General features: G+C 40.0%; 1 protein-coding gene and 1 long non-coding RNA gene across 2 annotated transcripts in view; one reads left to right on the top strand and one right to left on the bottom strand.

Moving 5' to 3' along the window:
• The window catches only part of slc22a7a (solute carrier family 22 member 7a), a 37,878-nt gene that overhangs the window by 17,423 nt on the left and 5,323 nt on the right, over positions 1-15,132 (bottom strand). The window contains exon 2 of the mRNA XM_085356730.1: positions 122-225. Within this exon, the coding sequence (XP_085212856.1) occupies positions 122-225 (104 nt within the window). The remainder of the gene's footprint in view (positions 1-121; positions 226-15,132) is intronic.
• LOC146629987 (uncharacterized) lies at positions 4,043-11,108 on the top strand. Its single transcript, XR_014906274.1, has 4 exons — positions 4,043-4,259; positions 5,984-6,016; positions 9,863-10,022; positions 10,242-11,108. It is a non-coding gene; the product is annotated as an uncharacterized LOC146629987 (long non-coding RNA).

Genomic DNA, 15,132 nt, shown 5'->3' with positions numbered 1-15,132 from the left:
TTCTTAAAGCATGTTGATACTTCTTTCTCAGACATAGACTGTATAAATTCACCTGCAGTTTGGATTACAGGGCCAGATGATCCTGAGGGTTTAAAATAACAATGAATACTGAAGAACTCACTTGTCAGAAAGCTGTCCAAACATAATGGCTCCACATGTGACCCCAAGAAAGAAATAAGTAGCCAGAGCTTGATTCAGGTGTTTGTTGTCGCACACCAGATCCCACTGCAGAGATACAACATACAACAGGCAGTTAACAAGCAGATAAAAAACTGAGGTTGTGATCACAGAATGACAGGTTAAGTACCTTTGATTATGGCAGCAATGACACCAAGAGAATTACATTTATCTGTCAAGAGACTATATTCATTTCTGTTTCTTCAGTAGTACACTGTTGTAAATTCTTTTTTTTTTTGCTCAAACAATTATTTGCGTATATAACATTAGAGGTAATTCCTTAGCCTCTCCTGGAAATTTATTTAGCACTTCCTCACATCTGATCAAATTCCTGCCACAAGCACAAGGCTGACAACTTGGAAAAATGAAAAAAAAAAAAAAGTTTTTCAAATAATTCATTATGGTGGGGCGTGGTCTGTGGTGCCCGCATCCTTAATCACGTCCGCCGAGTTAAAACACGGGGACTCAGGTGTTGGTGTGTGCTGTCCCAGCCAACATGTATATATGGGCCCCACCTGGTTTTTGCTCGGGCTGGATGGGTACCATGTGGGCATGGGCTCAAACTGGGCTTTTTGTATGGGGCCTACTTGGGTTCTTCACATTAAACCCATATGGGCCATCCCAAGTGAGCACTTTTAGTAGGTCCTAGCTGGGTCAAACATGGGAAACACTTAACTTGGTCCAAAATGGGAAACACATGTAGGACCCACTTGGGTTTTCCACCTGGGATAGACATGGGCAAACACAGTCATTTAAGGATAGGCTGTTGTTGTGTGCCCCAGGTGGGGCAAAGTTAGGTAATCAATATATGTTTTAGTATCGATGACACAGGTGGGCCCCACCTGGTCAAACTAAATGGGTCGCACATGGGCAAATGCAAGTCAGACCCTGAAAACATGTCTATGTGGGCCCCAGGTGGGGCAAAGTGAGGTAATCAATATATTTTTTTAGCACTGATGACATAGGTGGGGCCCACCTGGTCAAACTATATGGGTCGCACATGGGCAAATGCAAGTCAGACCCTGAAACATGTCTATGTGGGCCCCAGGTGGGGCAAAGTTAGGTAATCAATATATTTTTTTAGCACTGATGACATAGGTGGGGCCCACCTGGTCAAACTATATGGGTCACACATGGGCAAATGCAAGTTAGACCCTGAAAACATGTCTATGTAGGCCCCATATGGGTTATGTTAAGTTAATATGGGCATATATTTTATGTGGGCTCAAGATTGTTTAGTATATATGGGACCCACTTGGGTTTCTCACATGAAAGCCATATGGGCAAAACCAAGTGGGAACATATAGTAGGTCCTGGCTGGGTCAAACATGGGAAACACTTCACTTGTTTCAAAATGGGAAACACACGTAGGACCCACTTGGGTTTTTCACCTGGGTTAGACATGGGCAAACACAGTCATTTAAAGAAAAGCGTTTGCTGTGTGCCCCAAGTAGGGCAAAGTTAGGTAATCAGTATATATTTTTTAGTACTGATGACACAGGTGGGGCCTACCTGGCCAAACTATATGGGTCACACATGGGCAAATGCAAGTCAGACCCTGAAAACATGTCTATGTGGGCCCCATATGGGTTATGTTAAGTTAATATGGGCATATATTTTATGTGGGCTCAAGATTGTTTAGTATATATGGGACCCACTTAGGTTTCTCACATTAAAGCCATATGGGCAAAACCAAGTGGGAACATATAGTAGGTCCTGGCTGGGTCAAACATGGGAAACACTTCACTTGTTTCAAAATGGGAAACACACGTAGGACCCACTTGGGTTTTTCACCTGGGTTAGACATGGGCAAACACAGTCATTTAAAGAAAAGCATTTGCTGTGTGCCCCAGGTGGGGCAAAGTGAGGTAATCGGTATATATTTTTTGGTACTGATGACATAGGTGGGGCCCACCTGGTCAAACTATATGTGTCACACATGGGCAAATGCAAGTCAGACCCTGAAAACATGTCTATGTGGGCCCCATATGGGTTATGTTAAGTTAATATGGGCATATATTTTATGTGGGCTCAAGATTGTTTAGTATATATGGGACCCACTTAGGTTTCTCACATTAAAGCCATATGGGCAAAACCGAGTGGAAACATATAGTAGGTCCTGGCTGGGTCAAACATGGGAAACACTTCACTTGTTTCAAAATGGGAAACACACGTAGGACCCACTTGGGTTTTTCACCTGGGTTAGACATGGGCAAACACAGTCATTTAAAGAAAAGCATTTGCTGTGTGCCCCAGGTGGGGCAAAGTGAGGTAATCGGTATATATTTTTTGGTACTGATGACATAGGTGGGGCCCACCTGGTCAAACTATATGTGTCACACATGGGCAAATGCAAGTCAGACCCTGAAAACATGTCTATGTGGGCCCCAAATGGGTTATGTTAAATTAATATGGGCATATATTTTACATGGGCTCAAGATTGTTTAGTATATATGGGACCCACTTGCGTTTCTAACATCAAATCCATATGGGTGGGCATCCAATGTAGGTCCTAGTTGGGTTAGTGATGGTAAATGTGTACATTGGTTCAAAATGGTAGCACATGCTTATGTGAGGATTCTTCTTCTGTGAAGAGCCTGAGAAAGTGTTATTTGAATAAAGGAGGATTTATTCCAAACAAGCCCATCACAGATTGCGCACAACCCAGGGAGTTCTGAAAGTCAAATTGTAAAAATAATCTCAAAAGAAAGTATGAACATAACTCTCTTTTATAACCTGCAGACAGCACCCATGTGGTACCATTCTCTAAGAAATCACCCTAACTTTAACATATTTGGCACAACCTCAGTCTATCACTTTTGCTACCCTTACGTACAGTCAGATGTTCTTGACCCTTCATTTTTGACCCTCTCAGTATTTAGCCTTGGCTAGCAAATGTACTCAAAGTCCACATTGAGACCTCAAGATGTTATGTGTTATCAGACACTACAACCCAGCTGTCAAGTGAGACTATAGGAACTTTGGTGTTTTTGAACATTCAATGTTACTCAAAACACTCTGCACACTATTCCAAATAACTGGTTTGAAACTGGTTACTTTTTAATTTTAGATTTCATTTTATGTACTTAATGTGAACTCTGCATGGTAGGCTGCATGGTGAGGCTCAGATAAGATAAAATAAGGACTTCATGATTCTTCTTAGGTAAATTCACTTGTCACAGCAGCAATAATAAGTGATTAAAACGGACACAAGAGTAGAAAAAAAGAAAAGCAAAAAATACGAATAAAAAACCTAAGATAAAAGTGAATTACACAGACAAAATCCAGATTTGGCATTTGCAAATTAAGGATTACTGGTTGTTCAAACAATTAAGACTATTTACTTGAGCAAACATGCAGTTGAGGATTTTTAGTAGATCAGACACACTCTACTGTATTAGAGAAAAGACAGTTAGTTACATGGAAGATGGAAGTTTTGGTTAATCAGATCCAGTAAAGCTCCTGAAGTATATTACCGATCTGTTAAAATGTTACTCTTCAAACTTGTGCCCTCAAATTATATAACCAGAAATAATTTATATTTTCTTTGAACTAGTGGAAAGGAGAGGGAATGGGGTCTTTCAAGCAGTCACACTTCAACTGTGAAACTCCCTTGTCCTTATGGTGTATTGACACTATTGAAACTTTTCAAAACCAGTCTAATGTTAGAAGAGCTTTTAGGTAAACTGTTATTCTTCTTCTTATCATTATTATATTTTTATTAATTATATTTTTATTATGATGTTGATTTGGGTGACACTTTTTGATAAATATTATATATTACTTTTTAAAACATATTAACCATCCCTATGCTTAAAAAACTTTTTAAAATAAAATTGTTCTTTTAAACTTGTGCATTGTTTGACTTTTAAAATTTTTGTATCAGGTGTAAAACGACTTTTTAAATAAAGTTGTTTTTAATGTGAGCAGCTCCTATTGGCTCGTTTAAAAAGAGGGAGGAGCAGATTGCACCGCCTAGCGTCTAGTCTTCGCGGTCTTTCGTCTGTTGCGCCTTTTCTCTCCCTGGTGTTTAAGAACGTGGAGGACAAAAGGATACCAAAGAATCGAAAACTATGACAAAGGTAAATACTTAAAGTTTGATACGTTTTCATCAATGGTTATTTTAGTAACTTTCTATAGTCGTCCTAAACGGTATAAGGGGGAGAAGCATAACATCTTTAGCTAGCAGGTAGAACTGGGTTAATTTGCTGCATTGTCTTTGGCAAACATAATTTAAAGTTAATTAAAAAACTCTTACTGCCTATATTCTACTCAATAAAGTTCATCTTATCTTTTTCTGTTTTCATTGCACCATTCTCTCTATACAGTTTTTGAATTTACACACTATAACGTACACGGCAGTTTTTTTCTGTGCTTCTGCAACTGTTTCTTGGGTTTTCCTATAAGGTTTTTGTAATTAATTTAAAAAATTTATATTATTTTTTTGGCTTTAGTGGATTCCTGCTCAGCTAACTCGGCCATTATGCACTACCCAGTAAACAAAATGGCTGAACAGTATCTTAAATGTCTGAACATGAGCTAGTCATACCATGTTACGTAATATTCATGTGCAGTGTAGCAAGGTGATTGTTTAAATTACAGGAGTAGATGCCTGCAGCTGAAACGGTTTTCTGATCTGAATACGGTAATGTTACCAGATATGCATTGTACTATGGGAAAACGGTGGTGGATCAGTGTGTAAAAAGCCCCCAAAAGAAACACACAGCGTCTTTAGCTCAAACACTGTCTGATCACTCTCTTAGATACTGTGCTGTTCCATCTAGTTATTGGTTACTGAGAAATGTTAGGTCATTAATTAATTAAGAGAGTGCAGCTGTTCAGATCAGATGGTGAAGTAGGAAAATGCAGAACATGTTATTATAGCTGAATGCTGTGTAAAATACTAGTAATAAATCTAACTCCCATTTATGGCTTTTACTACTGTGGGGCTAAATAAAAAATTACAGACATAATGAAATCTGCTACAATTACAAAGCTTAAGTTTAAAACAATTATTATATATTAAGCATTTTTTTGCTCTTTTTTTTTTTTTATTCTTTTTGCTAATAATGGACTCAATTTTATTATCAACTTCAAAGACCTATTAAACTTTTAAACCATTAAATCCAGGAAATTAGATGCCTGTAAATGTACGAGACCCTCTTTATGTCTAGTATCCCCAAATATTTAATAATCCTTTCTAAAAGTACACAAATTTTGTTCTTTTCAATTAAATATTGCATGTTCAATGTATTCTTGAGCAGGTAAAAATTCCACTAAATTAGTTTTTGCATATTTTTAAGTATAATCAAATTTTTATAGTTTGCGAGTACTTTTAATTTGGAGATTTTGCCACTTGATTTGAAGTTTGGATAGTGCTTTATAGTCATTTGTAAATGTTTTGAACTCATCTGGCTTCTTAATAATTTAATAAAAAATTAACAAGCCATGTAATAATTTGAAAACCACTAGGGACCACTTATAAAAAAGTAATTCCTTTTTTACTTAAAGGAATTTAGGATTTATGTCTGTCAAGTCATTTGTTCTGGCATAAGTCACCATTTTGATATATCTTCCTGTGACTTTAAAGTCTGTCAGCTAGTTAGATACATTTTTGCACTGCTAGTGTTTGCTGCTTGAATTAGTCAGTTTATCATATAAACACATGCAGTGCCTTTCAAACTTTTAATTACACTGTTCATTTTGTGCATTAGTAAGAGAATCTTTTATATTGAATTATCCTGGGAAAAAACAAAAATGTTTGTATTTTCTCATGCACTTTCTTTCATTTCCTTATCACGTTTAGATTCTTCAAGATCACAAGCACCATCTTTGACATGTAAGTAACTTTCATATTATTTGTATTACTTATTATTATTATTATTATTATTATTATTATTTTTGAAAAGTGATGGTCTTTGGGGCATCCTTTTTTTTTTATATTGGTATTAAGTATATATATTTATTTAGGCACAGGAGGCAATGATCTATTTTAAAATTTAACATTTATTTAATTTTCATCTTTTATGCTAACAATAATGCCAACAGTGTTCTCTTCACTTGACCCACAACTCTGACAGTTTTGGTCCTCTGCTCTCCTCACAATTGGCTGATTTCCATCTGAGCTGCTACTGTCAACTGCATTAAACTGATTTTACATTGCCTTGTTATTCTAATCTTTATCTGCGTTTTGGACTCCAAACATTCACACCTGCTGTTAGTAACCAGAGCTCACAAGAGTGTAAGGCGTGTAGTTCAATAAAGTGATCGATGTGTTCACTAGCTGATTTCAATAAACCGGTAACTTATCAAATCCATATTTTATAGGAAGTACATTACTGATAAAAGTGGTAATAAACACGGTAACCAATAAAAATTAAAATTTCCTGTTATAAAAAAAAATACTGCTGTGAGCTCGGTTTTCTAACACCAGGTGTGAACATCTACAGTCTTTAAGCGCTGGTAAAGATTTAAAAATAAAAGCATTCAATAACATAACATAACATTAAACACTAAATTAGTTTGATGGTGTTGACTGCAGCAGCTCAATGTTAATCAGCTGATGGTGATGGAAGCAGATGAGCGTTTTTCATCATGGTTGTTAGTGATGTGTTGGTCAAAACGAAACGGCTCTTTGAAGTGAACGACACAAGCGTGTTTTTTCTCTCTCTCTCACCCTCTCTCTCGCACTTTTTTTCCGCTTCACTCTGCACGCGAGCCTTGTGCTTTGCGCTGGGAAGAGGGGGGAGGGGCGGTTGTTACACACGCAGTAGCACAGTAACAGAGCAGGAGGGAGAGAGAGAGAAAGAGAGCCAGGGACAACAACGTCACATTACAAAGGTATAGTAATCATCCACAACTATTTTCAATTGCGGATGATAAAGGATTCAGAAAGTTTATTCATGCAGGCCCATATGACAGAGAATGTGCATCTTCTGTTTGTTTTCATATTATAATTTATATTTAATTGTGTTGTGGTTTGCAGTGTTTTGTGTTGTTTCACTTTAAATTTGTTTAAAAGGAAAAAGCTGAAAATTTAAATAGTTAAAAGTTACCTAGTGGCTACACAAGCCAGGAAGTACCAACGACCGGATTTGGTGTGTGGTAGTAACAGGTAAATGAACAGCTTTTGGAATTTTTTATGAATATATATGAGTGCTTGTGTATAAATACACAAAAAATACACATATGATTTCAATTGTGTAAATTAAGTGATCTAGATAGCTCTGTTTTGGAAGTTCAGTTGACGCTAGAAATGGGTTTTGGAGTTTGTACATGCTTTGTCTCTAGGGGCCACCATATATATTTATATATAAACATATATAAATAAAACCACGTTTCTTTTTTTACATTAGTAATTCCTTTTGTTCATAATTTTATATTGTTGTTAATAATAAATTAATTAAAGCAACAAAACAACCTGAAGAGCCGGTTGGGAGCCGAAAGAGCCGGCTTTCTAAAAAGAGACGAAAATCCCATCACTAGTTGTGTAATATGCTGGTATTGATATGATCAAAAATGAACTGAGTTGTTTCGTATTCTATAGAAATTGTACATCTAATTAATAACAAGGCTTTCTGCTGATGTTATTAATTTAAAATGTATTGTTTTAGTTTTAAGCAACAACTTTTTAGCATGCAATCAGTCCATGCTGTACAGGACAGATTTGTAAACTGTGCATACAAAAATAGACTATTTTACAAAATTGCTCTTTCAACAAATGTAAATCACAGCAGATTTTTTTTGTTGTAGGTGCACTGTCACAACTAGAAATGTGGGGGGAAGTCCTCAAAGTTGAAGGCAGAACAGGAAAATACATGGAAATAACAATTTTCCTTTAAATGGTAAATGGCCTGCATTTTTATAGCGCTTTTCTAGTCCCTAAGGACCCCAAAGCGCTTCACACTACATTCAGTCATTCACCCATTCACACACACAATCACACACTGGCGATGGCAAGCTACATTGTAGCCACAGCTGCCCTGGGGCGCACTGACAGAGCACATCAGTAAAGGTCGATCTGGATACTTGATAACTGTTGGCATAGGTATGACATGAATTTGAATCTCCATTATCACAGGTTTTAATTGGGAGGGAACATGCAGATATACAGGAGGACTATAAACAGCAATTCCTATTGCATACAACTGTTTTAGAAAATACCAACAACACTGTTAATTTATCACTTGCTGGTCTATAGACTTTACAGTGTGGATGGATGGAAAATCCATCTGGCTCCACTCTGGCTGAATTGGTGCTACAAACAACTCTGCGCTCGGCTTTCCTGGCTGTGTGTGGATTTATACTTACACATCCAAATTTTGACCCTATTTTTCTTCCTTTCAGCTGATTGGTCAATTTCATGTCAATCACCAATTAAACAATCCAATCAGAGAACATCTCCAGAAGTTGATTCTGTTCATCTGGACGTAGCATTTTCAGTGGGAGAAAATGCTGCAAGCGCTACGTCCAGATGAACAGAATCAACTTTTGGAGATTTACTTACCTGGATGATTGAGCATGCATCAAGACAATCAGAGAACAGATAGGTTTGGCTGTTGGAGGGCTGCATTACGGAGCTTCAGGTCCTGGAAGAATAAATTCCCTTTTACATACCAGACCAGCATTTTTCTTCATTAGCACGAAGGAAAACAGTCTGTGCGTGTCAGAGTTCTGTGGTTTTTGTGTCACAGGGCTTATAATATGTGTAAAAATCTGGCCAGGGACCATCACATCACACTGCTATCATATTTTTCTGTTGCTATCATGTTTCTTTTCTGAGATGTTGTTACTTTTATGACAGATGTAACGAGAAATCTTCCAGAAAGTTAAATTTTTTATTCTAATCAAATATTTGATTCTGATAACAGATAAAGATTTTTTTTTTTACTTTTGTTCTGCTATTTCATAGTTTATACAAATTTTGGCCAATTCCTATTTATTTTAACCCTTTAGCCCCCAAAAAGTCGCCAGCGACAGGTTTTTCCCAACCTGTCTCGTCAAACCTGAGCTCTGCCAGGGGCCCAACACGCCTGGACTTTTAGAAGAAAAGAGATGTCCGAAAATAAACCACAGGGTCAAATACTTAATTTTGTTCAGTGTTTTAGAGTTATTAATTTGAATTGACTAATTTAAATATTTTATTCATGTACATTTTGATTGCCTTTAGTAAAAATGGCAAAATTTCAATTTCTTTTTTCTTTCTGTTATTAATCCTTGATTACATTCATATAGTATACAGTAGAGGAAAAAACCTACCAGACCTACCAGTTATCCTGCGTAACATTATTGGGGATAAAGGGTTAAGGAAGCGCAATTAATTTTTTTAGTTTAGCTTGTGTTTACTACCATTTTTTTTTTATCACCACACAGTAAACATTAAGTAATATGTAAAGTGTCCATTTATCCTCCATTCCGGTCCATTATCTTAAGCTTAGGCTGCTGCCCCTCGACCCAATCCGGTACTAAGTAGAGAGGCCCAGACTTCGCTCTCTCCAGGCACTTGGCCCAGCTCTTCCGGGGGAATCCCAAGGCATTCCCAGGCCAGCCGAAAAACATAGTCCCTCCAGCATGTCCTGGGTGTTCTGGGTCTCTTCCTGGTGGGACGTGCCCAAAACACCTCACCAGGGAGGCATCCTAACCAGATGCCAGTATCTAATCTGTCCTTTTTGTATGTTCCCCTCAGGTTGCCATGGTAGCAGATACAGGGGAAACAAGTGTAGACGATGCCACAAGAAGGATGATGAAATTCCTCATATCACCTGAGCTGGCTGTGGAGTACAACATGCTTGGCCGACATGGGGAAAAAAAGTTCAGAGATTTGCGTCTTTTTAATGTTGTGTATGGTAAGTTAGTTTCACTTGAGACATTTGAACTTTAGAAAACTAAACTTTTTTAATAAAGTGTTTGAAAGTGTAACTGAGATTGGTTATCATGCAATTTGTATATATTTTTTGAGGCAATAAAGTGAAATAAACATTGTTCTTTGAAAATCATCACCAAATGAAGTAAGCTAAGATTAACTTTACTTTGGCTTGCCCGTTTTTCTTCTTCTTCATTTGCAGAGGCACTGAAGAATTATTTAACATCAAAAGTCAACTTGCAAGAAGCAGAGAAGGCTCTGTCCAAGTGGTTCAGTGGAGCTAAAGACAGAGGAGGACCGAGGGCTGCAAGGGTACAAAATAGACTTACGGCTCTGTAAAAAAACAAACCCTGCTGATTCAAGATAAGCTTTTGAGTTTTCCATCTGACTTTTTCCCCATGTTGCTACAGTTCCAAATATCTAAGGAATTTTGCTGTAGTTTGACATTTCTAGTTTTTAAACGTTTACGCACTTTGGAATACAGTTACGTAAAATCACAGTTGTTGGACAAAATAAATGTGAAAAATGTTGTTTTGTGTACCCTCGTGATTTTTGAAATGGTTTTATTTACAAACTAGATTTTGTTTGCGGTCAGCTTTAATATATTTGGTGTCTTTGTGTCACAGAACCCGTATTAGCCGTCTGAAAAATTTATTTTGTGACTGTTTTACTACATGGGGCCCACTCAGTGCCAGAACTTAGTCAATTCAAACTAGAAATAAGATGCAAATACAGAACCCACTGCTAATGCCATTCCAACTTTTTAGCTCATGTTTTCCTCATGTTGTACCCACTAAGAACTTGAAAAATGGGGCCTAGGTGGGTTTCAGTGTACTTTGCCCAGTTGGGGTCCATTTAGTTCCCAGATTTTACCTATATAACACCGAGATGGGCTTATAAAATGGGGCCATTATGGAACCCGCGGACAATCCCACTTAAAACCCACTTTTTAGCCTATGTGGTACTCACATGGTACCCACAAAACAACTTGAAAGGTGGGGCCTGGGTGGGTTTCTTTGTACTTTGCCCAGTTGGGGTCCATTTAGTTCCCAGATTATACCAATATAACACCGAGATGGGCTTACAAAATGGGGCCATTATGGAACCCGCGGACAATCCCACTTAAAACCCACTTTTTAGCCTATGTGGTGCCCACATGGTACCCACAAAAAACTTGAAAGATGGGGCCCAGGTGGGTTTCTGTGTACTTTGCCCAGTTGGGGCACATTTAGTTCCCAGATTTTACCAATATAACACCGAGATGGGCTTATAAAATGGGGCCATTGTGGAACCCGCGGACAATCCCACTTAAAACCCACTTTTTAGCCTATGTGGTGCCCACATGGTACCCACAAAAACTTGAAAGATGGGGCCCGGGTGGGTTTCTGTGTACTTTGCCCAGTTGGGGTCCATCTAGTTCCCAGATTTTACCAATATAATACCGAGATGGGCTTATTAAATGGGGCCATTATGGAACCCGCGGACAATCCCACTTAAAACCCACTTTTTAGCCTATGTGGTGCCCACATGGTACCCACAAAAACTTGAAAGATGGGGCCCGGGTGGGTTTCTGTGTACTTTGCCCAGTTGGGGTCCATCTAGTTCCCAGATTTTACCAATATAATACCGAGATGGGCTTATTAAATGGGGCCATTATGGAACCCGCGGACAATCCCACTTAAAACCCACTTTTTAGCCTATGTGGTGCCCACATGGTACCCACAAAAAACTTGAAAGATGGGGCCCAGGTGGGTTTCTGTGTACTTTGCCCAGTTGGGGCACATTTAGTTCCCAGATTTTACCAATATAACACCGAGATGGGCTTATAAAATGGGGCCATTGTGGAACCTGCGGACAATCCCACTTAAAACCCACTTTTTAGCCTATGTGGTGCCTACATGGTACCCACAAAAACTTGAAAGATGGGGCCCAGGTGGGTTTCTGTGTACTTTTCCCAGTTGGGGCCCATTTAGTTCCCAGATTTTCCTAACATAACACCTATATGGGCATTTAATATGGGGCCATTACGGAACCCGCGGACAATCCTATATGGGGCCCATTTTTCAGCCCATTTCCAAACCATATGGGCCCCACATATAAATGTTGGCTGGGGTGGTGTGATGTGAGCTAAATAAATGGCTCATGAGTACGATCTGTGGTCCCACGGTGCCTTAATTCTACCACACTGGTGCCGAAACCCAGGAGGTGACACGGTGGGTCCTTACCGGAGCCAGGGAAGGGAGGAGCTGGCCCAGATGCTGGCTGAAATGGCGGCCACAGTCGTCGGAGGCACGCCACAGACAGGAAGAGCTACGGGACCAGGCTGGGCGCCACCTGGGGCGAATTGCGGAGCTGGCAACGCTGCTCCAGGCGTGGTCGACACCACTGCTGCCAACCTGGTGGTGGGGAAGCGGTGGAGGAGCTGTGTGGGGAACCTCGGCAGCCGGAGGCGGGGCATGAGGCGCGCGGGGGTCCGGCCGGATGGCTCCCCGGCCACGATTGGGCAATGGGGGTATGTGGTGGGGCGTGGTCTGCGGTGCTGTGCAGGGAGGTCGGACGCATCCTTAATCACGCCTTGCCGAGCTAAAACACGGGGACTCAGGGGTTGGTGTGTGTTATGGTGTGATGTGAGCTAAATAAATGGCTCATAAGTACAATCTGTGGTCCCGCCATGCCTTAATTCCATCACATTCATATAGATTGATAGATAGATATACTGGTAACACTACACGCCTTTAGAACTTCAGACTCGGGGTTCTCCTGGCCAGGGCATCTGTATACCATAAGGGTCCCTAGGCTAAACCACCCATGCTAACCAAACCTACCTCAGATATGCGTAAGAGACAGATAATTGAAGCCACTGGCTTGATCGTCACTCGGATTAACAAGTTCTGCGTCAGTTGTTGAGGAACCAGGAAACACTGATGAGAAGTCGACTACTGGAACAAGAAGCCTTAAAATGGGCAAGACATGACAACAGCGCATAAAACCCCAGTGGAAGCGTTTACATGAAGAAGATGTGGGACCTATGGAATCTTCAATATCCAGCATTTAGAGGGACTGCGAAACAACTAGTAGCTCAGTGTTCAAAAATTTCAATAGAACTGCTATCACAGCTGGAGATCAATGAGGTACAACACAAATGCTATGGCAAGGGGGAACCAAGATGTCAGGTCAGATACCCATCCGAGATTAGGTACCAAGCCCCAAGAATGACAGAAGGAGCGTTGAGTGCGACATCCAAGAAAGAGTCTCTAATATGAGAAGGTGAACAGCACCAGGCACCAACATTATTCATGCCTACTGGCTGAAGAAGCTGCCTGCTCTCTATGAGCGTCTGGCAGCACAAATCAACCTGCTGGTAGTCAATGAGAGACACCCAGAATGGTCAACTGAAGGCCGAACAGTGCTGATCCCCAAGAATCCCCAGAAGGGACCGGTCCTATCCAACTAGCAGCCAAAGAAATAATAAGGGATAATAAGCTGGCCAAAGGAGAAGAGCCACTGATATCAAGACAGTGAAGCACCTGACCATGCATGGAGGGTTTCACTGCAAGTCCAGCACCCTGAGACTGTACGCTAAGCAGAAGGAGGGCAAGGACTGGAACCATTGTCCAGGAGGAGACAACAAGCATCCATGAGTCCCTGAGAAAATCCAGCACATAACAGCAGGGGGCAAGATGCTTACAGACAGGGAACACCATTACCAAGTGGCCAGCATAGTACACAGAAACATCTGTGCTGAGAAGGCCTGGAGTCCCTAGATCAAAATCGGACACGCCCCTTGGGGTGGTTGACAGTGACCGAGCCAAGATCCTGTGGGAATTCCAGTTACAGACAGACAAACTGGTGATGGCTAACCAACCAGACAGACTAGTGGTGGATAGACAGAGGTAGACTGCCGTTGTGATAGATGTAGCTATACCGAGCAATAGCAACATCAAGAGCAAGGAACACGAGAAGTTGGAGAAGTACCAAGGGCTGAGAGAAGAACTTGAGAGGATGTGGAAGGTGAAGGTAACAGTGGTCCCAGTGGTAATCAGAGCACTCAGTACAGTGACCCCCAAGCAAGGCGAGTGTAACCAGCAGATCCCAGGAACAACAACTGGGATATCTGTCCAGAAGAGTGCAATCCTAAGAACAGCAAAGATGCTGTGCAGGACCCTCAAGCTCCCAGGCCTCTGGTACAAGACCTGAGCTTGGAGGATAGACCGTCCAAAGGGGCGAGAGGGGAACTTTATATATATTCTGTTCTAAATTAGTATTTTTCATCTCACAGTCTTAAGTACTAATCAAGGTTCAGGTCCAATCACAGTACAGAAACAACTCTTCCTAAAATCATCAATAACCTAAAGATCAACAGTGAGAGTTTCACTTTTAGGTCTGTTTGATCTTACAGCTGCTGTTAACAACTGTTGATCATAAAATTATATTTCAAAGGCTCCAAGACTCAGTTGGTTTGGGGGTCAGGTTCTTTATTGGCTTTCATCTTATCTAAATACAGAAGTGTTTGTTTCAGTTTTACATTACAAAATTTAGTCAGCTCCTCAAGGTCAGGCATTGGTCCATTAATCCCCCTTTTTTCCCCGTCTGTCTTTTTATGTCATAAAAATAGATGTGTGGCAGTGGTAGAGAGTGGCCCAAATTCAAAACTCAGCATAGATAATGAAAGTCAACTGGCAGCTGGCAGCAACAAAAATGATAATAATAAAAAAAACAACAAGAGGCAAAACAGACTGATAGAACACACCATGAGAGAGGATGCAACATTTTTACACCATGACACCAAGACAAGTTCCTCATTTGTGTACAAATGTTAGTTGCAATGATGATGTTAACTGCTGGATGTCTTGAAACATTTTAGAACTGAATATTGACAAGACAGAAATATTTGTTGCATTCAAAATGCAACACAGATAATCCTTAATGGTATGTTTAAATTTGATATCACCGCAGAGTTTAAGTCACTTCATTGCCTCTCAGTACAATATAGAATTACTTTTAAAATCCTGTTAGTGACTGACTTGCACACTTTTTATAGTTTAGTCAGACGTCTCAGGTCATGAGGTGCAGATCTCCAGAATTAGGTTTCC

Source organism: Diplotaxodon limnothrissa, linkage group LG6 (genome assembly GCF_057381915.1).
Source record: "Diplotaxodon limnothrissa isolate DT_005_m linkage group LG6, D_limnothrissa_male_GT1.1, whole genome shotgun sequence".
NCBI lineage: Eukaryota > Metazoa > Chordata > Actinopteri > Cichliformes > Cichlidae > Diplotaxodon > Diplotaxodon limnothrissa.
Note: the sequence above shows the minus strand (reverse complement) of the source record. Positions and strands in the feature narration are given on the sequence as shown.